Below are 26125 nucleotides of genomic sequence, written 5' to 3' on the forward strand. Positions count from 1 at the left end.
GCAGTGGCTCACACCCCAGAGCATAGGCTCCCTCAGCAGGCATAGCCACGTCCGCCCGGATGCAGCGTTCACTGGCAGCACAGACTCCTGCAAGGACGTCTGGGGTTTTGTCCACAGTCAATCCCACCGCCAAGCCAGTGAAATCACGTGTTCCTTTGGGGGGTGGGGTCTTTGAAATCCTCCTACCTTTTCTTAAAAAAAAAAGCCCCCAAAGCCATTTGCTGTAAGCCACCTCGTGTCTCCCTCAGGCCTAACACCCTTCCTTCTGGCCTTGAATCCTGATGACTCGTGCATTTGTCCATGCCTAGGTGCTAGGAAGCCTAAAGCAGCCACAGAGCTTCCTAAGTAAACACACTCTCCACACTGGGGGTGTCTCAACTTCACCAAAACTGTTTCCAAACAGATGATGCACTGCCAGGGGCTTCTCATCCGGCAGGGGGTCAACACATCTCCTTCCCAGGTGCGACCCGATAGCTCCTCACTGACACCAACCCAGTAGCAGGCCTTTTGCCACAGGGTACCTCTCGCCATGTGCACCTTGCCACTGGCCGTGTTGGTCTTGGGGAAGAGTTGGGCAGGCAGGTGAGGGCAGGGGTGGCCACTAGAGGAGGATAAACCGCAACCTTCAAGGAGCACTATCTCTCTGACGGGTAGAGATCCCTGAGGCCAGAGCGTAGGAGAGGGGCCTGTGGATTTGGAATTCCTAGAGTTCTTGGGGCTCTTATCCAAACTGGGCAATGAACAGATGTCATAGCCCCCAGCTGACTCATCCAGTGTAATGGGACCTTCCTTTTTGATCCAACAACGACCTGGCTCACCCTGCTTGGGGCCATACCCATCAACCCATACCTCCAGCTCCTGGCCAGGACAGGCCCTGAGTCTCTCCTGCTCCCCACCCCCACAGGTGCCCAGCAGGCACGAGCCCCCGACAGGTGGGAGTCCCGGGCCTCATCCTCACCCAGGTAGCGGCCTCCAGCCTTGATGACGATGGCCCCACGGCTCCGTGTCTCCTCTTCGGCCTGTGCCATGCTCTGCCGTGCTTTCTGGTAGGAGTCGTCGGTGGCACACACTGTGATTTTGTCCTGGATGCTGCCGAGGCAGTCCAGGTGAACATCCCCGTGGCTGTAAGATAAGGGGCCAGGAGCCAAGGTGAGCTCCTGGGATGACAAGGACAGGCGGTCTAGGAGCCCGTGCCGCCCCCCACCCCATGACCCTCAGTTGGGAAATGGGGTCAGGGCTAACTTGAGCAGCATGTTTCCACATGGCACATCTCGATCTGGAAGAAACAAGGGAACTCAGGCCCCTGGGCAGACGCAGCAGCAGGCCAGAACTTGTACCCGTGCCCCAGACACAGTGAAATAAGCAGCAAGGCTCATGCAGAGAAAGGAAGGAGGCACCAGGCCAGCCTGGCTGGCTCAGCCTGTAGAGTATGCGGCTCTCAATCTCGTGGTCCTGAGTTTAAGGCCCATGTTGTGTGTAGAGATTATTTAAATAAATAAACTTATGTAAAAAAAGAAGAAGAAGAAAAAGAAAAAGAAGGGGGCACTGGGCCTGGGTGGGACCTCACCTGGAGACATATTGCTGGATGCAGTCGAAGCTGCCCTGGGGGCTGTCACGGCCAATGTTGGAGAGGTAGAAGGAGAACGTCCGTGCCTCTGTGGGGCAGTCAGGCTGGGGGATGGAGATGTGCTGTGCAGAGAACGGGAGACATCACTGGGAGGTTCACAACACAGGGGCATGGGGGGTGGGGAACCATGGAATGGCCCATCCACTGGACCCCCGACCATCCCACAACTTGACACAATGAGAATGTGCTAGCGCTTTCTAAGCAGCAATGGCATCTCAGTCTGAGGAGCACAGAGTGCTTAACATACACCCAGAGGCAGAAATCCCAGCTTGATCTGGGCCATGACCCAGCTTCCTGCCCAGCATATGAGGCAGATCTGGCCTGGGACGTGCGTGAAGATGAAATGAGACAAGATGGGCATCAGGAGCCATCAGAGCACACGGAGCAGCCAAGATGCCCCAATCCTTGCTCCCCTGTGCGATGCAGACTCCACCTGAGTGTCTGTCACTGCCCGGCAGGCCCTGAGGGGCTCACGGATGGGCAGCACTCACCCCAACAGATCAGGAACATGGTTAGATGTGACATAGGATGTATGTCTTGGTTAATGTAAACCTCACTTTGGGCAGTGCCTCTGCAGAAAGGATGGCCAGCCTGGCTAGCAGACAGACAGACAGACAGCAACGATCCCACCCAAGGTGCAGGGCTCAGCACAGGTGGGACAGCCTTGTGCCCAGAGGCCACTGCAGGATTCCAGACCAACCCTCCCTCGGTGAGATCCTAGGGACTATGGAGGGACTTGTAGGAAGACCCCATGTTCTGGCTGCTGGCCAATATTCAGGGTACAGGATGGGCCTCTAGAGCCCTGTCACCAGTGGTCACCCCTCATAAAGTAATCCCTGGGTTTTGGGTGCTAGAGCTCATCACAGCTGGAAAATGAACAAGGGGGCACGAGTGATAAATGGAGGTTAAGGGGATAGGCAGGCCACATTCCGGTCTCATCCCCAGGCTGCCAAACCACCTCGGTATGTCCAAGCCCTGTTTCCTCTCCAATGAAGTGAGCACGCCAACACCCTTCATCAGCACCGGACTGAACGCGGTGCAGCTGAATTCCAGCCCTGCTCCACTGTCATGGGTAAATCAGGGCAGTTCAGCCTGACACTGAGGACGCAGTGGCTCAGGCCATAAGAAGGGATGCTGCTCCTGACCTGGCTCCACGGCCTCCTGCCTCTCCCCTCAGGGTGGTGCATGGACCCATAGGGAACCTGCATATCCACCTGGCCTAGAGTTGGTCCCCAAATACTGAGTGACCTGCCCAGCATACAGTCAGTCCCTGCCCCAAGGAGAGGTCCGGATATGCACAGTGAGAGCCAGCCTGGCTCAGAGTGGCTCCCAGACCCAGCAGTGGGGGCCTGTCTTGCCCGCATATGGGATCTCCTTTCCAACACATGGGGCTACCCTGTGCTTCCACTCATCCCTTCCTGGATGTGACTCCTGTTTTCCTTTATAGAAGTAGCAGAAAACACGCTGCCCAGAGGCCAAGGTTTAGGCTGCTAAGGGTCACTGCAGGAGATGCACCCAGAGCCAGACGCACACTGACGCAGTGGCCCAAAATGCCATAGGACACTCACGCGCCACCAAGTCAGCAAATCAAAAGCAGCTTCCAGTGAAGCCGGATACCTGCTGCCATGGCGGGGCAGGGGGGCACTTTCTTCACCTCACTCTTGAACCTCTCCCTTATCCCATCCTGGCTCTGGTGGAGACATGGCCTCCCCAGGTGGCATTTTTCAGTCTGCTCAGGACAGTGACTGGGCTACACCCCTAAGAGGAGGGAAGGAGGTCAGGTCTGACTCCCAAAGTGACCGTGCTTCTCTGTGGGTAGGGCCTGTGGGGCACTCTTCACTCTGACTCTTTTACCCCACCTAAACCTTTACCATGCAGGTGGGTATGCCCACTTTCAAAATTCATCCTAGAAGTGGGTTTGTGTAGCTCCTGGAGCCATAGGATGATAAGGATCCCAGGGCTTGAAACTGATGGACGAGAACATGATGCTGCCCATGACAGGGGAGGACACGTGTTGAGGTCTCTGGTATCCTTCGGGACAAAGCGGGGAGCACCCGAGTCGGGGAGGGAGGAAAGTAGAGGGGAGGTTTGCCAGGGGCCTGGGGTGGCCCGTTCTGTCAGTCCCAGCTCCTTCCCAGCACTACCACGGCCTGTGGAATCCCCTGGTTAACAGGCTGCTTTGCCAGCCCCCAAATGACAATGGTTACTGGTTACCAGTCACGGGGAACCAGGCAGGGAAATTAGCCAGCGGGGCACGAACAGCCCAGGAGTGCATGGCTTTCTCTGGGTCATCAAAGTGCTTGACACATGTTCCAGGATGTGGCCTGAAACTCAGCCCTGCTTGGCTGGACCATGTGCCTTCCAGACCGAGTCTCAACTGCCCCATGGGGGACATGATGTGGCCCTCAGCTGGCCTGAGCATGCAGGTTTGGGTGTGTCTAATGACAGCCTGGACTCTGGGTTAGGTCACTATTAACCTAATCGAGCATCTGTGCACACAGACCTGGAGCAGCAAACGGGTCTATCCTTCCTTTGTGGCCCTGAGTGCTTCTGAGGTCTGCAAGGGGGCACGGGTTCCTGCCTTTGAAATCTGTCCCAAGCGGGGCCTGCCTCTGCAGGTCCCCCCACCCCCCGCACCGGCCCCGGTCTGCAGGGCCTCATCTGTGGTGCAGGTGAGGGCTGTGAAAAGACACAGCAAGTCTTGGGGGCAAAAACTGGTGGGGGAAAGCACCTGATATTCCATCTGGACAAGAACGAGGGCAACAGGCATGTATAGGAACCCAAACGCCAACCGACCAGGAGCTTCTCTCTCTCTGGCCAGAGGAGTTTGTACACCTCATTTGTTTTCCTACTTACTGTCACTTCCCAAGGAAGCTTCAGAATAAAATGTATTCTGGGTAAAGAGAACTACCACTGCTGAACTGGATTTCCAAGAGCAAGGCACTCTCTTCTGCCCAGGGGCACTCCATCAGCTCCAGCCCCAGGATGCATAGTAAGCACCTGCCTGCATTCCAAAAGCCTCGCCTTCAAGCACTCACTGAGTCAGGAGGCTCAGGAGAGGGAGCACACAGCCCCTGCACTCTGTTCAACCCTGGCACATGGTTGGCCCCCAACTCGGAAACGCCCCATTTTATAATTTTTTTTTTTAATTTATTTAACAGACAGAGATCACAAGTAGGCAGAGAGGCAGGCAGAGAGAGAGGAGGAAGCAGGCTCCCTGCTGAGCAGAGAGCCCAATTCGAGGCTGAATCCCAGGACCCTGGGATCATGACCTGAGCTGAAGGCAGAGGCTTCAACCCAATGAGCCACCCAGGCACCCCAGAAACTCCCCATTTTAGAAATTTTTTAGACTGTTTCCAAATTGCCCCTGTTACAAATGACGCAGCAGCAGGCACCTAGTGGTTCAATCTTGTATGTGCTCTTACCTGCAGAGACGGCTCCTGGCCACACACACAAAAACTGGTCAAACACTTCTTACCAGAGCTGTCAAACTTCATTCTAGAAAGTGCAGCTAAGGCTCCTGGCACAGTGCAGGGAAATGCCAAGACCCTTCACAGCCCTGGATGCCGACCCAACTTCTCTTTTTTCATCAACTGAAGAGTTTCAGGGTGAGGCTGGCCAGGTGGGGGTTTCTCTTCCCCTCTGGAGCTGACTTTTCACAGCTGTCAGAGGTTAATGACTTAGAAGTGACCACCAGAGACCAGAGGGACCCATGTCAGCCAGCGTAGTGTCTAGGACAAGGCCGAGAATCCAAACACAAACACGTACCCAGCAAATGAAACAAGGATGAACATCTTGTCAGGGCACATGACACCCTAGAGGCCCAAAACGCCACAGGCAGGCCGGGCTCTCTGGACGCCGTGGCAAATGCCATTAGTCACTCCAAGGAAGCAGCCAACACCAGGGCCCAGCTGCACACCTCCCAGGGCAGGTTGGGCTCATGGTGCTTGTAAGCATAGGCAGGGAAGTGGCCAGGCCAAGTGGCACACCCCCACCTGGGTGGCACCCAATGCTACAGCCTGATGCTGGCTGTGTGCATGGAGGGGGACACACATAAGAGGCTGAGTGAGCTTCTTCCAGGCTGCAGGGAGGACACTGGTTCTCCTAAGGCCTCATTAATGGCCCACACATGACCCCTGAGGGAGAGAGCCCATCTCCTGGGCAAGGAGGATGAGGCATGGTGAAAAGAACTGGCCAAGCTCCCTGAGCTCAGGAGCCCACAGATGGGGTCTCAATCTTCAGTCTGTTAGCTTCATGGGGCTCTGGGAAGGAGGGTCCCCGTCACCCTACAAGGAGCCAAACATGGAATCAGCCCACGTACCATGAAAAATGAATGAGCCTGCCCAGCCCCACCCCACTGACCACTGTCCAGCCGACCTTACTGGTTCATCTCCAGCCCCAGCTATCCACAAGCGGCTGAGCGACCAGAAGTGGGAGGTGAGAGCCCGGGTGCCCTGCGTCTTCCCGCAGCAAGGTGACTATGTGGATGCGGCCTGCTATGTGCCTAGCACCATGCCAAGCCCGTCACAACTGGCAGGGAGGAGGGGACGCATCCCATCAATGCCCAGGAGGAGAAGGACAAGCTTAAGAGAACACAGATGGCAGACCTAGTGCCTGACACCTCACGGCAAGCGGGGAAAGAATAGCATTCCTCCTCGCCATTTGGCATCCTCCAGCCCTCACACAGGCTTGCACAGGGAACAGCCTCCTAGCAGAGAATCGTGGTCTGGCTTGCCCGGAGCTGTAGCACGGGACCTCTGTACCCTCAGAACCCTCTAGAAACTCTGTAACACATGAGAAAAATCCAAAAAGAAGAAAAAGCAGGTAAAACGATTCTAAATCTGAGGTGGAGGACCCCCAAGTTAAATGGATGTGGCTCTCAGGCTTTGCACAGAAATTTCGGTAACACAAGGCACGGCCCAAGAGGACCTCGTGGTGCTTCTGTGCCTTTTGTGAGTGGTCGTGTGGTGTCTTGCTGACCAGAAAATGCTGCTCACTAGATAAGCCACAGAACTCAGTGGCTCTTTCCATGGATCCACTTGCTCTTCTTTCCCTGACTGCTGAGGGCGCAGCAGGAACACTGGCCACCAGAGGGCGCCATGAAGGCTAGCCTGGCAGCAAGCCCAGGGAGTCCTGCCCCCAACACTGACCTCTGCTCTTGGGGAAATGTCCCAGGGAAGACAAAGAGAAAGCTGCCACAAGACTCCCGAAGGGGCCCAACAAAGGTGTGGATGTCCCAGAGGAGGCACTGCGTGGGGAGCAGGGAGTCTGGGGCCTTTCAGGGAGTCTTGCTGACCTTGACAGGTCTTGGCATAATGGTCAGTTCAGTTCACATATGTACCTGGCCAGGCCACAGCCCCAAGTGACACCTTGAATGCTAATCTGGATGGAGGTATTCTATAGATGTGGTGACATCCACGACCAGCTGATTTTCACCTTGAACGCTAATCTGGATGGAGGTATTCTATAGATGTGGTGACATCCACGACCAGCTGATTTTAAGAAAAAGACCTTCAATGGTCTGAGTGGGCCTCATCCAATCAGCTAAAGGCCTTAAGAGGGAAACTGAGGTTTCCCTGGGGACAAAGAAACTCTCCTGTGTACCACAGTGTCCATTCCTGCCTGCCCCACAGATGGACTTCAGCCTCACCAGCCCCACAACTGTGGGAGACAATGCCTTACAATGTATCTTCTGGTATCTTTGCATCTGCACACAGACACAGGGATCTTCTACAGGCCCTGTCTCTCTACAGCATGCTGGCAGGGGGTGAAACCCACAGACCTCCTCCATAAGGAGGCAGCCGGCCAGCTGTCAGGTGGAAACTGACTCAGACACTTGCAGCAACACTTCAGATTAAAAAAAAAAATAAAAAATAAAAAATAAAAAAGAATTACAATAAATACCAGAAAAAAACCTGAAATGTTCCAAGGCATGTTTGGTATGCGAGGGATAAGGGGATGGGGGTGGGAGATGTCCAAGCCTTGGGGGGCAAGGATTGTGGACAACTCATCCTTTCTTTTATTCTCCAATTTTTCTGTAAGATGGTCATTTAGAATGAAATAAATGCATTTCAGAAAACATGGAGTGCTCAGTTTCTATAACAACCCCCTTCCCCCATCGGTAGCCCAGTACTAAAATCAGACACCCATGGTCCCAGGTGCACCAACAAACCAGGTCCTGGGGAGGCCACAGCTCCAGGCCTGCTTGGCCCCTGGGACACCTCAGTTTTGAATCAGTGCAGAGATGAGATCAGAATAGAGACCTGGGGGTCTGGGAGTCAGCTATGCATTGGCTACAGGAAGAAAGGGGAGTCTGAGGGGCTGCTGGACAGAAAAGCTGCATTCACCCCAGAGAGCCTCTTGGTATAGCCCAGGTGGGACCAACCTGGCAGACCTTAGCTCGGCCCAGCACCTGCCCTGACACACAGAGATGGGACCAAAATGCTGCCCCCAGCCCGCTTCTGCACCCAGCATGCCACGACAGGCCAGAGACCACGCTGCCACAATTCCAGATGTGTTTAACACAAAGAACACTCACCCCCTGACTTCCTTGAAATCGGATTGATGGTCTCAGTGAAACAGACTCCTGCAAAAAAGCAAAATGGGAAAATGTCAATAAAGATATCTCGAAATCCAAGACTCACTTCCCAGTTTTAGAAAGAGTAGGGTAGGGTGCCTAGGTGGCTTAGTGGGTTAAGCCTCTGCCTTCGGCTCAGGGCATGATCTCAGGGTTCTGGGATTAAGGCCCACATCAGGCTCTCTGCTCAGCAGGGAGCCTGCTTCCCCCTCTCTCTCTGCCTGCCTCTACATACTTGTGATCTCTCTCTCTGTTAAAGAAAGAAATAAAAAATCTTTAAAAAAAAAAAAAGAGTAGGGTAAGGACAGTGTTTTCAGAAGAGGCAAGAGAAAACACACACGCATCTAAAAATTACAGGAAAGGTCTCTGGAGCAGGATTTTGAAGGCTCAGTAGGAGTTCCTGGACGGCATGGGGGCAGGTAGATGAGAGGTCAGAATGGAGACACAAGCAATGGGCAAGCCCCTCACTCTTCCCCCAGATCAACATCAGCCCAGACCGCCCTGCCCTGGAGACATCCCCAGGAATCACGATGGATGAGCACCGCTGACCAGAAGGCTCCCAGGACAGGGCCCAAGGCCTGCTCACCCACACATGACAGCTTCAGAGCAGTTTGTCACTGAGCCTGGGGTGGCGGAATTTCCAAATGTCACAAGAAAAAATATACATAAAAACTCAAAATACTTTAAGCTTCAGCTATTCAGAGATCGGCCTTCTGTTAGAATTTCAGAAAGAACGTGGATCCAGATGGAGGGTCGCACATAACTTTTCTCACCCATCTTGGACCCGAGCACCCACCTTCTGTACAACACATTATCAACCCATGGTGTGGCCCTCGTTTGTCATAAGAACCCCTTCCCTCTGCCTCCAAACCCCTCCTTGCTTCTGTGCCCAATGTCCTCCGCAGCCTCCTCCAGATGGCTGGGCCTCCCATCTCCATCCGAGTCTGCCCTCGGGTCTGCACCCCAGCCTGACTGGCAGTGAGAGAAGGCACCCCCCAGCCGGTCCCCACACTCCTAGACCCGAGGTGTCTGGAGTGACTACTTGTCTGCTCCCCACCCAGACTTTCAGGCCCACCACGGGCCTTGGGTGGGTGAAGCAGCTCTCTAGAATCATGGAAGGACCAACCAACGGGCAGGTTGACCTCTCGACGTGCATGGGTCCATTAGGGGCTCGGCTGAGGGCTGTCGTATGAGGCAGGCACAGCCCACACAAGCCACACATGTGCTCCCCCCAACCCACACTTTGTTTACCAAGAGCTTGCTCTTTTGCCAAATCTCAAGGACTCTTGTCATCTGCAGCAGCTTGTCAGTGAACTTGGGGCAGAATTCCAAATGTCCTGAGAGACGACACCAAGCACCAGCACTTATCTGACACCCTAGAAACCAGCCGACACTTCCTACACAGTCTACACTTCCAAAGCACGTCACCTCTCACTGCCAGGCTGTCAGACGTGAGACATCCTCCAGCCCCTCATCCGGCTCCAGGACTGGAAACCAGCCCCTGCCTCGGAGGGTTGTTGTGCTTCGAAGACAGAGGCCAGGCTTCCCCAAAGCAGGCTCAGGACCAGCTGACCCATCCTATAAGCTATGACCACCCTCTGTGCTGATGTTCAGAGAATAAGAAACAGCACCCGTGGGGTCCCTGGCCTGGCCTGGGCCCTTGGAGACACAACATTTAAGAGGTCTTTGCTTGGGATTGGATTAAAGACAGAGACCAAAAAGAAAAACCTGCAGGTGGCCGATGAGCTCACTAGAAGATGCAGGTTTTGCAGGAGATACCATGCACTTATCAGGATGGCTAAACTAACAAAGACAAGACTCAACACACCGGTGGGAGCTCAAACAGCAAAGCCACTGTGGAAAATGGTCTGGTAGCTTCTAAAAAAAGGTTAAACACAGTTACTGTATGACCCCGCATTTCCATTAAAATATAGGTCTACACGAAAACGTATGTACAGATGTGCACAGCAGAATTACTCGTAGGATCCAAAAGGCAGCAACAACCCAAGCATCCACCAACCGGCGGACTAGGTACAAGAGAATACTACCCCGAAGAAAAGGAACAAACTCCGGGTAGACACATGGATAAACCTCAAGCCACTGCCTAGTAAGTAAGTAAGCACACCTCCACAAAGGACACCCTGCACCATATGACTCTGCTCACATACATGTCCAGGAAAGGCAAAACCAAAGAGACAGAAAGCAGATCAGTGAGTGCCTGGGCCACGGGCGGGAGAAGGGAGTGGCTGCAGGAGGCAAGGTCTAGGGCGCCGTGTTAACACTCACAGACTCTACACCTAAAATGGGTAAGTTCCACCAACCCTCAGCACACCTCCGTGACAGCTGCGACCTGCCCTCAGGCTCACGGAGGGTCTTTCTCTGCAGACTCCTGGGCAATCACCTGAACCCAGAAGATTCCTGAACACCCGGGGGAGATATTCCATTCTGTTAACCATTTTCAGTGCAGGATATAGAGCAGATGGAAGAAAACAGCAGAAGATACAAGAACACCACAGCTAAGGCAAAGCAGTCCTCGGGAACTCTCTACCTACCTTACCTGATCGTCAAGGACAGGAAGGCAGGCTGCTCCTGGCAGAAAGAACAGCAGGCACAAAGCCCAGAGCAGACACACGGGATGCCACAGTGACAGAGAGCTCCTGGGGCTTGGCTTCTCGGACCCCAAGGTCTGCAGGCCCAGACCCCCATGTGAGCCAGCCTGGGGCTAACTCAAGGGCCGTGTGTGTCTGCTATCAACACAGGGCAAGGCCTGTGGGCTCTAGGGGCTTGGGGGACAGGGGCCATGACAATGGTAATGATGCAAGTCTGGATTTAGAGTAATAACAGGGAGGAACCTGAAAGGGCACATTTCCCCAGAAGGAACCCCACCAGGGCAGCCCCAGCAGTGCCTGGGCACCAACAACCAGCACCCCCACCAGCTGGTGTGGTGGGCCACCCTCCCCCTGGACCGCATGCTCCCCGTGGGCCATTTGGTGAAGCGTTTAACTGGTTTGGAAGCTGTCAAGCAAGTTATCTAGAAGATTCCTTTCCTGCAGTCACTCATTCCCCAAGAGCCATGACTTTACCCATTGAAGAAGCTGGCAGAGAGACCCAAAAGCCCAGGCTTTCTCAACAATGCCAAGTACATGTCCCCAGTCCCCACGCGGCCTATCATCATGGAACCAGGCCCCTGGTTCTCATGGTGACTCCTCCCTTCAGCAGGAGAACCAGGCCCTTCTTGTCAACAGCAGAGCCGTTCACGTATCCTATCACATACATACCTGGTTGACTACCCACAGGCCCCATCCATAGCCCCTAACAAAAAGAGTCACCAGGCCTGGACCCAGCTAAGTTCCACTAGCCTGTGCAGGCAGGGGGATAGAGGCCCCACCTGCTAAGACATTAGAACAGAGGGAGAAGCAGCCCCCAGTGCTCTCACACTCACTGGATGACATGATGTGCTCTAATGGCTCTCAGGCCATGCCACCCAGCAGTGGACAGCTGGTCACAGTCCTAGCCACATTTACAGGCCCAGCAGGACCCACCCTTGGTAATCGGGGTTAATGAGGCTGCCTGACTCAGCTCCTCCACCCCAGGGCAGACTACCTTGACCTTTTGTGCAAACTCTTTTACATGGGGCATCTGCTCACCACTGTGCCCACCGCCCCCTGCCCCGCTTCAGATTTCCAGGAGGAACCACAGGTCCCAGCTGGGGCTCCTCTCCTGGGGCTGCAGGAATCTGATTTGGAGTGGTCCTGCACACTGGCATGTGATCACCCCACCTGCCACAAACTCCCAGCTCAGAGGCCCAGCAACATTTCAATGAAGGGTAACGAAATTAAAATTGTTATGAAAAGGCTTAAGAAAAGAGAAATCTCTAAAGAGTTCTAAAATGTACTAAAACCACTTGTGTGTCTCTAACATCCACTCAAGTGGCCTTTGGCACACACTCTGTTATGGGGGGAGATTTGCTACTTGCAATGTTAATCTGTTTTTAGATCAAAATAAAGTTTTTATTTTTCTAAACAAAGGTTCTCGGCTACTTATTATAAAGCAAATATATTTAATTTGAATGACTCAAAACACATCAAGCCTATCACCTCCAAGAACCTACTGGAATAAAGCTGGCTGCATAATTCATCAATTCTTCACCTTCCCTCTGAGTCAGGTTCAGAGTGGGGCAGGCAGGCTCAGGAGAACCCCAAATGCTGTAGGCCCCTGTGGCAGTCTCTGCCTGCCCAGCTCACTGCCTTAAGAAACCTTCCAGATCATGGGCTGGGGAGGCTGAAGGCACCGGATGTGTGGGCAGAGGCACAAAACGGAGGAGGGGGCAGTGCAGAAGCCTCTCCTGGAGCCTGCACTTGGGGCCTGGAGCTGCTCCCCTTGAAGGCTCGGGGGCAATCCCCCTAGGCAGGGCCCAGGGCCAGAGGATGTGGCCTAGGAGATGTCCATATGTGTTGCTAGTCCAGGGGAGCCCTCGTTGTACCCCATTCAGCAAGGGAGCAAAACTGGCCCTCAAGTAAAGGCTTCACTCAGTTCCCTTTACTAAAAAAATCTCAGAAACAAGCTTCCGCAGGATCAGTTGATCCACTGGCTGCTATCCCAGCAGCAAGCAGCAGAACCAACGCACTTCGAGACAACGAAATCCACCACACGACCCCATGGAATTCACAACACTCAGTATCCGAAACCAAAACCTCCAGATGTGTGAAGCCATAGGAAAATGCAACCCACCTCTAACCCAGGAGAAAATTCAGCAAATGAAAACAGACTCACAAAGAACAGAGACAACGGAACTGAAAGACAAGGGTTTCACTTCAGAGCAACTACTACCTTTGGAAAACATTCAAGGACTTTAAAGAAACTTGAACTGGTGAGAAGAGAAATATGAGGCATGAGGAGAGAGCCACATGGAACTTCTAGAGCCGAGAAATGAAATATCTGGAAAGAAAAATTCACGAGGTGGGAATGATATTAGACAATGTGGAAGAAAAGGTTATGAACCTGATGACAAACTACCAGAAACTATCCAAGATGAATCATACACAGACAGAAGTCTACAGAACTGTGGGATGATGGTACCAAGAGTTCCAACATATGCGTAACTGGAATCCCGCAAGCGTGGTATCCGAGGAAAGAATGGCCCAAATGTGAGGAACACAATAATTCCACAGATCCAAGGAGCACCAGCAGGAAAACAAAGAACCGTGTCACAGCAACACCATAAGCAAAACTGTCTGACCACTGACTGCCATGCTACGAGCCAAGGAGCAAAGGTAAGATTCACAAGGCCAAGTGTCAGAAACAAGCCTGGAGACCAGGGAAGGATATCTGTAAAACACCGAGGGAAGAACAGTGAATGCCAATGCCAGCAATGTTCCTCATCCAGTGAAGGAGAAGGAGAAACAAAAGCTTATTCAGGCACACAAAGTCTGAGAGCATCTCTGCAATAGAGCTGCACTGCAAAGGAAGGTTCCAGAAGTCCTTCAGGAGGGACAGTGACACCAGATGGACGTGTGGATCTGCACACTGATTTAAGAGCACCAGGGCACAGGGAGTGTGCATATAAACATGGAAGACTGTCTCGTGGTTACATTTCTACAGATGATCATGGACTATTGAGGGTGTAAACAGTGACGAAGTACAGGATTTGGAAGTGCAGCCCTGAAAATGTGGCTACAGGGCACAAGGACTGGGGTGGGCGGGGTGGGGAGATGGACTCAAACTATGCCAGGGTCCTGCCACCATATGACCTGAGGCACAAGGTTAACTGGAGGGCTGTGTTCCCCCAGCACCAAGCTAACCCTGACCTCCCTGAACCATGGCTCTGGGGTAATAGAGCAGCCAGGCTCTGTACATTTGCCTGCTGGACACACTGTCCGTGCACCTCTAGCATGGTGGGACCACTCGGCCCTTTACGTACTCGAGGGGTACTTCCTGAGTTCCTTGGGTCCCAGGCCAGGCCCACAGAGCATGGCAGGCAGGGCGGGACAACTGGACACAGACCACACCACCACATGGCCATGACTGCACATGAAGGATCAAGTGAGGGGTACGGCGCACATGGCCAGAGAGTAGAACTGACCAAGGGCGGGCAGCGGCTGGTGTGGAGCTGCAGGGCTGCCGAGGGAAGGTGGGACAGTGACCCCAGGTAAGAAAACATGGTGCAAATGGAAGTCAGTGGCAGTGTGGCAGCTGTAGGCCTTTCCCCAGGCTCATGGACTTGCCCCAAGGGGTGGCACCAACAGTGTCTGTGAAGCAAACAGCCAGAGCCCTTGTCAGAGATGCCTTCTCAGTGGGACCCACGCTCGCCCTCTGGACCCGCCGGGCCTGGCCCAGCCCCCAGCAGCTGGGACACCCTGGCAATGCATGGGTGCACCATGCTAACATGGCCGATCACGGCCTTCTAGCTGGCTATTCCCTGCAGGGGATGACAGCTCACGGAACCAGGGCCATACCATTTGTTAGGGGAGCCCTGTCACCCTATTACCTTGCCTCCTCAGCAGGACAGAAGGCAAAAGGCAGTGAACATGGCAAGGCCAGGAGGGTCCAACAGACTAGCCAGGGTGTTGCCCATTTCCCTGTTGCCCTGGCAGCTTTTGCGTTATTACACAGACTGTGACAAGCAAGTCACCAGGTAATGTAACTTTCTAGAACAGTTTCTGGCACATGGTACTACCTGTCTGCATGCGTCGCGCTCAGGGCCTGTGTGGGCTGTGCTTCAGGCTGGCAAAGTTACACACGATGCCTCTAGTCTCTGCAGACCTTTTTGAGGGGGTCACGTCACTCCTACCCCAAGCTCAGAGGTCACATCCGCCCTAGGGACTGAGAACCCCAGTGACCGCAGTGACTGCAGCAGGCATGGAGGGCCGCCCCCCGCCCCTGCTGGCCCCATCAGGACCCTGTGTAGCAGAACCCCATCTCCGACTGGGCATGTGTGGGGTTTGAAACCAGGAGCTCAGTGGGACAAGTGTCACTGCTGGTGCTGTGCTTCAGCCAAGAGCCCAGCATGAGTCAGGAGGCCCAGTGGGGGCGGCCAGTGAGGCATCACCCCAGGACAGCCTGCGGTCTTTGGCCCAAGCAGCTCCCACAGGCATCCCAGAGGTGCTGATGTGGGCAGGAAGACAAAGGGAGCAGGCAGAGCAAGGGAACAGACAGCCCCGTGGGAGAGGGCACAGAGTCCTGCTCAAGACCCCACCACACTAGCACCAGGAGAGGGCGAGTGAGAACTTAACCACGGCCAGAATCCCCCTATGGCCCCCAACGGAGAAGAATGCTTCCCGGGTGGAGCCACAGGACAGAGCTTTCAAAACCCGCCTGAGTCCAGGAAGCACCCTGGGTAAGGCAAGGAGTTACTCTCAGGATTCTCTGGTGAGTGATCGTGCCCCGGGGACACAGGTGACATCTGGAGACATCCTTGATTGGGGAGCAGGGCACTTCTGGAATCAGGTACAACAGGGCCCAGGATGCTGTGCCCCCAGCATCAGCAGTGCCAAGCCCAGAGCCCTGAGCTAAGGCTGCCATGAGGAAAACAAAGGGGAAAGCAATCGTCAGAGCAGAACATGGGCTATAACGTGGGACAGCCCACGGGACAAATGACCTGGTTTCAACAGATGGATGGCACAAAAGGAAGAGGGATGGAGTGCTATAAATTGCCAGACTTGACAGGCATACCACATGTGGCTCAGCGCGGATCCCGCCACGTGAAGCTCCAGCGGACACAGCCTGCAAGGACGCCAGGGGCAGCGCTCAGGTGCTCGCGGGAAGACCAGTCTGCAAACAGTCAGTGTCTGTTAACGTTTAACTTGGTCTTGGAAAAAACCAGTGCGAAACAAAAAGACACCTGGGATTGTTTTACAAATGCACCAGCAAAACTAAACAAACAGAAGTGGGGAGGGCGCAGGGAGGAGTTGTGACCAGAAGGGCCAGGCTCTCACAGCGGGCAAGGCAGGGCGAAGGCAGAGGGCCGAATGTTCTTCTCATCTCTGTCACCTCCACACGTTAGCATTCCCATGTGAAGGGTTTAAAATAAAAAGTGCACATGTACGAGACCTCCCATGCCACACAGAATGGACATGGGGCAAAGCCAGTGAGAGAGACAAGCACAGAGGCTGCACATCACCTGGGGAAGGGGGACAGAGCCAGCAGAGGTAGGACAAGTGAGAACTGGCCTGACCTGGACAGAGCCCCACGAGGCCTGCCACTGGCCCCACCTGGGAGCAGCACTGAACTCCACCCCTCCCAGCTGCCAAGTGCATGTTGGGCTCGGTGTCAGCTCTGCCTGGAGAGACATGCTCCTGGCAGTCTGCAGGGCCTGACCCCCATGGCACAGAGGTGCCTGTGGAAAATGGACCCAAAAGAAGGCGTGTCTGTTCCTCCTTAAAGACTGTCTTGACAAAGCACAAGAGGAGTGCACCAGGACTTCTCAGGGGCTGCTATCAATCAATCACCCTCTCCTGAGCAGAATGTGGCCAGGAAAGGGGGCAGTTAAGTCCTGAGAAAAGGCCTGGCTGCCGACCTCCTGGCAACTGTTCCCCCCCTTTCCAGTAAAGCACAAACAATTGGGAAACTCCTTTCAAGGAATCCTCCCTGCAACTTCCTGGCAGACTCAGAGCAGGATGCCGAGGCTGTGGAGAGTTTAGACAGTGTCTGGGACAGTGAGGGGCCATTTCCATGAAGTAAGACAGGGAGAACGGCAACACACTGATCACTACACGGAGGGGCACATAAAAGCAAGAAAAGAGGAGGGGCTCAGTCGTTAAGCATCTGCCTTCGGCTCAGGTCAAGATCCTGGAGTCCTGGGATCAAGCTCCCTGCTTGGTGGGAAGCCTGCTTCTCCCTCTCCCACTCCCTCTGCTTGTGTTCCATCTGTCTCTGTCAATAAATAAATAAAATCTTAAAAAATAAATAAATAAAGGCAAGAAAAGAGATTCCAAGTGGCCAAGAGCCAGGTGTAAATCAGGACTACACAATGGCCAGCACAGCACATATTTCTATCTAAATTCATGGAGGTACAGAGTTGTTTGAGGTTTAGAAAAGATTGAGGACTAGGAAAAAAAAAAAAAAAAAGATGCAAATCACCTGAAACTGTGACCCGGACACCCCCACCTCTGCGTGTTCTGTTTGCTCCTCTTGGGTCCTCAAAGAAAGGCAGACTAGAAATGCCATCTTCTTTCCACTGATTTCCCGTGCCCACCTATACTCCAAACCTCTGCCACCCCGGTCCCTGGCAATCACAGATCTGTTTTCTGTCCCCCTAGAGTTGAGCCTCTTCCCGGTTACATAAATGGAATTACACGGTCTTAGTTTCCTGTGGCCACTGTAACAAATCACCACAAACCTGGTGGCTGGAAACAAGAGAAGTGTATCTTCTCCCAGTCCTACAGGCCAGAAGTCTGAAATCAGCATTCCCGGCTGAAATCCAGGTGTGGGCAGGGCTGCACTCTGCCCAGAGGCTCTCGGGGGTGAACCTTCCTCACTTTTTCCAGCCTCTTGGGACCCCTAGGGATCTCTCAGCTTATAGTCACATCACCCCAACCTCTGCCTATGTGGTCATACCACCTTCTCTTCTTTGTCATATTTCTTCCTTTTTTTTTTTTTTTAAGATTTTATTTATTTATTTGACACAGAGAGAGCAAGGGAGCGAGCAAAACAGGGGAGCAGCAGGCTCTCCGCTGAGCAGGGAGCCCGATGCGGGGCTCGATCCCAGAACCCTGGGATCATGACCTGAGCTGAAGGTAGAGGCTTAACCAACTGAGCCACCCAGGTGCCCCTTCCTGCCTCTTTCTGGCAGGGTCACTTGTGATTATATGTGGGGCCCAACCAGATAATCCAGGATGATCTCCCCATCTAAAGATTCTTAAGTCCCATCTACAAAGCCCTTTTTTCCATGTAAGGTCCCATTCACAAGTTCTAGGTGTTGAGTCCTGGACATTTATCAGACCGTTGTCCCACTGACCACATAAACTGAGCAGAACGCCTTTGAGATACATCTGTGCTGCTGTCTCCAAAGTCCCTTCCTTCATGCTGTTGTTAAGCTCCTGCGGTATACCAGTTTGTTCATCCATTTGCTGCCTGAAGAACACAAGCCTTGTCTCCTATTCTGGGGACGAATGAATGAAGCTGCCATAAACCTTCACATACGGATTTTGTATGGACATGAGTTTTCTTTTTACCCAAGAGCATAACTGGAAGGTCCTCTTGTAAGTGTCTGTTTAACTTTACAAGAAGCTGCCAAACCACCTCCCAGTGTGGCTTCATCACTCTGCGTCCCACCAACAGTGAGGTGGTCCAGCCACACTCTGTCCACACCAGCACTGGGCAGTGTCGGCTGTTTTATTTTAGCCATTCTCAGAGGTGGGAAGTGGGAGCTCACTGGGATTTCAGTTTGCAATTCCTTATGGACCACTAATGTGGAACGTCTTTCTTGGACTAATCTGCCATTCTTGTACCTTCGTGGTAAAGCTACACAAAGCTGTAGAGCATTTTTACAAACCGGTCAGGGCATCTGGGGGCTCAATGGGTTAAGCATCTGCCTTCAGCTCAAGTCATGCTCCCAGGCTCCCAGGATCGAGCCCCACATCAGGCTCTCTGCTCGGCGGGGAGTCTGCTTCTCCCTCTGACTCGCCCCCATCTTGTGCTCTCTCTCTCTCACTCCCTCTCTCAAATAAACGAAATCTTTAAAATAAATAATTAAAATAAAAACAAAAAAAATGGGTCATTTTCTTAATACTGCATTTTGAGAGTTCTGGCTACAAGAGCTTCATCACGTTAACTTTTGGCAAGTCTCTCCCAGTCCACAGCTTGTCTTCTCCGTCTTATAACCAAAAACAGTGTCCTTCAAAGAGACGTTCTTAATTCTGATGAAGTGGCACTGACCATTTTTTCTTTTATGGGCCTTGCTCTTTGGTGTTATAACTACCCCTTTCCTTTCTTCAAATAGTTCTATTTTAAGAAAATCTTCTAAACTGCCATTCTTACCAACTCTCCCCTTCTTTCCCAGAAAAGAAGCTCCTGGGACCTTCCAGGTCCAGCCCCCTTCTCCCAGAGTCCCCACGGAAGCATTTCTTTCCAATTCCCATGTCTGGCGCACTCAGATCAGGACCACGGATGCTCCCTGGATGCTGACTGCTCAGACACCATCTGGACTTCGCCTCCTGACCCTAGTGGGTGGGCCGGGTGCTGTCTTCCCACCACAACTGCCCCTCACCGTGAACTACAGCCCTCACTGCTTCAAGACTTATACACTGGTGCGGCCAACAAGTTGGGTCGGGGCCACATGGGGCCAAGACCCAAGACCATTCCTGCAGTGGGTTTCGTGTCCCCTTGTGTGTCAGCCAACACGATTAACGATTACCCCTTGGTGCCCAAAGCAGTGACCCTACAGTGGGGACACCAAGTGAATCAGAACACAGGGTACACAGGGACACAGGAAGTGCAGAAGGACCCATAAGGCAGGGTCTGGCGCATGTTCCCCTCAGATGAGGGTGGGCCACATCTGAGCCCTGACCAGAGCAGGTGCTCCATGGACTTGCTAGTCACAGGCTTGGTGCAGAATCTGCAGCCAAACTGAACATAACAACTTGTGATAACAACCAGCCTCCATCGTAAAAAACCCTCTTCAACTACTCAGGTAGCCCATAACCGTTGTTACAAGTGAGGAAAATGAGGCACAAGGAGAAGACAAGGCTGCTGGAGGTCACGGGGCAGGGGGTAGGGGCTGGGGTCCCCACTCGGCAAGCAGAGCTTATTTCAGCCTCACAGAAGACTAGCCCTGGGGCCCCCGCCTGCCTCACACTGTCACTGGCTCATCTGATCTTAATCCAATTTCACAATTTATCCAAATTCCTTATGTAAGCTGCACAACCCCACGGTGATGGGATGAGACAAATATTCACTAAACAAAACTTCACAACGAAGTGCTTCTATGCCACCGGGCCCTGCTCCATTCGCAGAAAACACCGCCCGCAGCAAGGTGCTCCCACAATCGCAGGCCCGCTCCCAGGGGAGTGCAGCTATCGTGAGCTGCCAGCCAGTGCCACCTCTCTGAGTCATGTGACCTGTGCCTGGGCCAGGCCCTCTTTTCAACACTTATGTCTCATTACTATTTCATCTTTCCCCTCTGTCTTTCCTCAAAGAGAGGAATCAAGCCGATCCCTCCCCCGATGCTTGCTGCACACCCTCCATGCACACAGCCCGCAGAGCTGAGTAGAGCCTACGCAGGGGCCAGATCCTCACGTCAGACTTGGCCCCTCTGTCCCCACGGTGGCGAATGGCCAAACCGCCCAACCTCAAATCTCGTCTTGTCTGTGTTACCATTCACCTTCCGGGACAGAGCAAGCTCAGGTACAGAAGCCCTAGTCCCCAGCCCGTCGCTCTGCTCCTGGGATCCAAGACTCCTCTGTCTAGGCAGGAGCCAACCTCAGGAAGATGTGTCCTTGGCCACTAGTTTCTCTCACAAAGTCCTTGAGCAACCCAACGAAAACCCATGGGAAACCCAGATCAACGAGCAAGAAAGCCCACGGAGCACAGCCCCATGAGGAGCCTGAGTGCTGGGGGGGCTGCTTCGGCTTTCCTAACTTGACTAAAACTCATCACACCAGGCATTGAACTCAGTGTCAACTTTCACTCTGCCCAGAGCCCGGTGGGCAGGGGTCGGGGGCATGACAGCCCCGCTCCCCAGACAACTGACAGAGGATCGAGTAATAGTGGAGCAAGCTGAGGGCCTGACTAGGTCCCCAGGTCCCCGGGGGGTACTGCCCGGGATTTGGGCTACCGGATGCTCTGCATCTCACAGCAGGCACAGCTGCACGTGTCCTGTCTCACAGCCCACCTCCTGCCAAGTGCCACGAACTTGTCCCTGGAGACGCGGGCCCAAATCACAAGGAAAAGTGATGGCTGCAAACCGAGCCTTCTCTTCCTTTCGCGGCACAGCGGTACCCCAGGGCCTCTGGTCAGTACCTAGTGAAAGGTCATTCTCCGACATCCCTGTCACAGACAGAGCAGGACCTGCAAGTAGGAAGCAGTAGGCCGGGGACCTTCCCCGGCCTCAGTACTCATGTTGGTCCAGCCCTGTCTCCTGGGCACGCTCTGGGATTCCACAGCCTCTCCACCCCTCCAGCCCCAGCGAAGCCTCCAGGTAACACCAGCCTCCAAGCCTGGGTGTCAGCTCCAGGCCGTGCTCAACACCCGGCGCCAGCTTTGCGCCAGCTTTCTCAGCACACTGCAGTAAATTCCAACTGCTCAGGAATGCAGAGCAGGCGGACTCCGCCACTCGCCGGCCAGGGCCCCGGGAACAGGGACTGCCTCTGTGCCAAGGAGGCTGCTTCTGCCAGAAGTCCGGTTCAGAGACTTGACCTTGGAATGCAGGGCGAGGTTCACCTGGGAAATCCCTTCTAAGACCTCCAAAGACATCCCTGAGGCTTTAGGGGGCTGTCTGGAGAAGCCAACCTCCCCAGGGAGCTGGGTCACCCTCTCTTTTTCTAGAAGCTCTAATATTTTAAGCCAGAACACTCCAAACGTATCAAAGAGGTGTCAAAATTGTCTGAGGCTCTGGGCCCACCCACGTGCCAGTTCTGAGTCCCTCAGTCACTGGCAACACACTCTTGCTGACACCAGAGGGAGGGCACTGGGCCCAGGGTTCAACTGGACCTACTCTCTAACGAGAGTGAGCAGATGTGACCAACACACGTGAGGTGGGTACAGTGAAGCCTCCGAAAGCATACCTGGCTCTGTCGGCCCGTGGTGTTCCTTCTCCTGGAGAAGCTCACAGGCACTGTGCAGGGAGCCAGACTTGGGGTTCAGGGGTCAGGCTCAGAGCAGCCAGCCGGCTTAGGTACAGGCCCCTAGTTACCAGCAGCACATCTCAGGAAAGCTCTCACCCTCACTGGGTCTGACACAAAGCAGGCTGCATGAAATCCATGCATTTTTACTTTCTTTTTTTTAAAAAAGATTTTATTTATTGGGGCACCTAGGTGGCTCAGTGGGTTTAAGGCTCTGCCTTCGGCTCAGGTCATGATCTCAGGGTTCTGGGATCGAGCCCCGCATCGGGCTCTTTGCTTAGCGGGGAGCCTGCTTCCTCCTCTCTCTCTGCCTACTGCTCTACCTGCCTGTCTTCTTGTGATCTCTGTCTGTCAAATAAATCAATAAAATCTTAAAAAAAAAGATTTTATTGATTCACTTGACAGACAGAGATCACAAGTAGGCAGAGAGGTAGGCAGGGGTGGTGGGAGGGAGCAGGCTCCCTGCTGAGAAGAGAGCCGATGTGGGGCTCGATCCTAGGACCCTGAGACTATGACTTGAGCCGAAGGCAGAGGTTCAACCCACTGTGCCACCCAGGCGCCCCGTGCATTTTTACTTTTAAGAACCAGAACCTTACTTGGCCCAGGCCAGGCTGGGTTAGGTCCCGCAGGGAGGCTCCAGGACCAAACAACACCCTGCATCCTACACCCAAAGAGCACCACCATGTCTCCTCAATGAGGTCCCCTGTGGCTGCCAGGTGCTCAGCTTTCATCACCAGTAGAGCCAAGAACAGATCGATCCCTTCAGGTCCTGGCTTGGCTTCCAGGGGGCCTAACTGTTGTCTTTGGGACAACAAGATCCGCTGTCACCTGGACAAACAGAACAGACCATCCTAGAATAACCTGGACTTTCAGTCTCTGGAGGCTCAGGAGCTGTGGAGCCCAAGGAAGCAGAGCCTATCCACCCATCCACCTGTCATCTCAGGAACGGGCTCCAGACCTATCCCAAGAAAGGCGCTCTGCCTGCTATACCCACCTGGAGCGGAATGTGGCCCCTCTAAGCGCAGACAGATAGGCTGAAGGGCATCTGAGGGGTGAGCATCCTCAACCACACTCCCCCTTAGGACACCTGGCAGGTGAGCAGCTAAGGGAAGTTTGTCCCACACTGCTGCTTTATGCACGGTGGCCACCACCCCGCTCCCACCACCCGGCTCCCACGACACAAAAGGATCAGTTCCGTTCTCAGGGTAAGTCACACATAAGCATCCACCAAGGTCCACTGACAGGCTACTCTGCAGAAGGATGGCCATCCCTGCGAGCACACTGCCCAGTGAAAAGTGCCACCAAACTGGGCTCATCCTGCAGAGCACATGGGGCAGTGATACCCGCTTCCTGTGTGGTGAGGCCAGAGAACAGCACGGGCTCTGTCAAGTGCCCAGGGCCCCCTGGCCCTCAAGAGCCTGGCCATGGGGACCTCCTGTGTACAATGCCATGCATTTCCAGGGCCAGCTTCAGGCAGATAAGGAAACAGGCTCAGGAAAACCAGGCAACTGATTCAAGACCACCTGCTCAGTAAGCAGCCAAGCACGCACTTGGAACCAGGACCTTCCTCAAGGAAGGAGGGAGCAGGGCCGCCTGGGTGGCTCAGTCGGTTAAGCATCTGAGTTTGGCTCAGGTCAGACCTTAAGGTCCTGGGACTGAATCCCCCGTTCGGCTCCCTGTTCTGCAGAGAGTCTGCTTGTCCCTCTCCCTCTGCCCCTCCTCCTACTTGTGCTCACTTTGTCTCTCTCTCAGATAAAGAAGCAAAAATTCTTTTCTTTTTTTGAAGACTTTATTTGACAGACAGAGATCACAAGTAGGCAGAGAGGCAGGTGGTGGGGGTGGCAGGGAAGCAGGCTCCCTGCTGAGCAGAGAGCCCCATGCAGGTCTCCATCCAAGGACCCGGAGACCATGACCTGAGCCGAAGGCAGACGCTCAACCAACTGAGCCACCCGGGAGCCCCAAGAAACAGAAAATTCTTAAAAATAATAATAAGGAGGGAGCAGGCCCACTGCTACTTCGGATCTGTCTTTTCTCCTGACTGCCCTTCTTTCCACATCAATGGGGTCACACTGCTTTGGACACGCCTGCCACCCTTCCACACCGGCTAACCAGCCTCGTCAGCTGGAGCTATGCGGGGGGGGGCTCCCCATTTCTGCAGCTCTGCTTTCCTTAACCCATCGGCTGGGGAAGAGCCTTGCCCTGACAAGACGAATGAGCCAGAAGTCTGAAACTGTCAACGGGCTTTTTACAGAACGTTTTGTCACCTGCCTAAAAACAAAAGTGCCTGATCTCGGATCAGAGTGATAAGATGAGCATCACGTAGTTGCCAAAAGCTGATGTGGCCCAGAAACCAGGAGGCAGCTCAAGTTCTGCTGAGCAAACTGCAGATCCAGGTAAGGACACACAGACACTAACTCAGAGCTCCTCTAGCAGCTGCAGCACAGCCCTTGGAGTTTCAGAAGAATAGTTCTTAAAGTATGTAAAATCAGACAACGTCACTGTGACGGAGAGGTCTGGAGATGGCAGTCCAAGCCCGGATGGACTTCAGGCTGGCCACCTCCCTCTCACATGGTTTACCTCCTGCCATGCTCCCTCCTGAGTGGACCTCCTCACCCACTGACCCAGAGGCACTATACCTCCCCCCCCAGCCAGTTCCCCCAGCTCCTCCCAGACCCCCAAGATGGGGGCTCCAATCTTGTACAAGCATTCGTTAAATCTTGCCCTGCAGCCCTGAGCGCCCACACCGGCCCCCTTCATGGTTCCCAAACCCAGCACTCATGGGAACCCCCATCTTCGGCACTGGTCCTCGGGTCCACCCCCCAGACTTCTCAACAGAGGGCTCCTCAGACAGACTTCCCGCCAGGCACACTCACTCAGACCCTAGCTGAGGGCTTCTCCCTGACCGATGTGCTTGAGTGGTCTCTCCCTACGTGAAGGTGAAGCCTAGGTGGAGAGTATGCCCCATCAGAGCCCCAGGGCCTTGAGCCTGGCACCAGGCTGACAGAGGCTGCCCCACCTACACCATGTGTCCGGTGAGACACACTGCTTCCAAAGGCAGGGAGTAAGTTTCACTGCCCAGTTCCCTCTCCTAGACGTGATCTAGAAACAGTATCAAACTCACAGAAAAGCTGTAAGGGTGCAATGAACACCCAAACGCATTTAAACCCCATGCTGGCCTGCTGTTAGGTTTCCCTCCCTGTGCTCACAAGCATGTGGGTTTTCTCCCTGCAGCCTCCCAACATGCAGACCAACCCAGGGACACACGCTTGCTTTCCTGGATCACCCGAGAGCAAGCTTCACACACCACCACACGTCACCCCTGAACACGCGGCATGCTTCCAAAAGTGAATGCACTCTCCCACAACCACACGGCAGCTGCCAGCCGCACTACATTTCCTGTTAACAGGTAACAGGACATTTCGTACCACAGTCCAGCTCCCATGTTGCCACCTGGCGCAGTGGTGTCCTTGCATCACTCTAGGGAGAGTACCACACTGAGCCACACCACCCTGAAAGCCAGCTTTAATCTGGAAATTTCTTAGCAGTCCTTTGACATTTAGGCACTGCCGTTTGGGGATAATTCGGGACAGCACCCCCTTTCTTGACTAGAGTGTGGTACATTTCAGGTCTGACTCATGCAACCCATGGTGCGTTCCAGTTGCAGGCCTCAAGGTGACAGTGGCCCTCCATGGCACCCCACCTTCAACACACAGAGTCCGTCAGCTCTCATGGGGCCATGAACACTGATTGCCCAGGCAGGGCCGCCCTGCTCGGTCCACCTTCTCCCTGTGCAGCTCAGAAAGGATGCCTCCTCCCAACTCACAGTCTGGGTTCCACCCTGCCATCCACTGCTTCAGGGCTGCGGCCAGAAAACCGAGTTCCCGTCTCTAGCAGCCTCGGCATCCCACAGTAAGCAGGAGCCTTCCCTTCTTGATCATTTATTTCCTTGCTTGCCATCGGCAGTGCGAAGCTTCATTTTATGGGTCAGCCTGGCTAGGTCACAGAATCCAGCTGTTTGCTCAAACACCAGTCTACATGCTACAGCAAAGACATTTTTTAGATGGGAAAAACATTCAAATCAATAGACTTTGAATAAATTATCCTTCACAATGTGGGTAGACCTCTTCTAAGTCGAAGTCATAA

At 53.8% G+C, this 26125-nt stretch overlaps 1 protein-coding gene across 1 annotated transcript in view; it reads right to left on the minus strand.

Annotated features, from left to right (window-relative positions):
• Nucleotides 1-26125, minus strand: part of ELL (elongation factor for RNA polymerase II) — a 73548-nt gene that overhangs the window by 18582 nt on the left and 28841 nt on the right. Inside the window, exons 2-4 of the mRNA XM_059160542.1 lie at nt 8166-8213; nt 1568-1689; nt 959-1122 (exon numbers count right to left, since the gene is read on the minus strand). Of these exons, the coding sequence (XP_059016525.1) occupies nt 959-1122; nt 1568-1689; nt 8166-8213 (334 nt within the window). The remainder of the gene's footprint in view (nt 1-958; nt 1123-1567; nt 1690-8165; nt 8214-26125) is intronic.

This window comes from Mustela lutreola, chromosome 2, assembly GCF_030435805.1.
Source record: "Mustela lutreola isolate mMusLut2 chromosome 2, mMusLut2.pri, whole genome shotgun sequence".
Lineage (NCBI taxonomy): Eukaryota > Metazoa > Chordata > Mammalia > Carnivora > Mustelidae > Mustela > Mustela lutreola.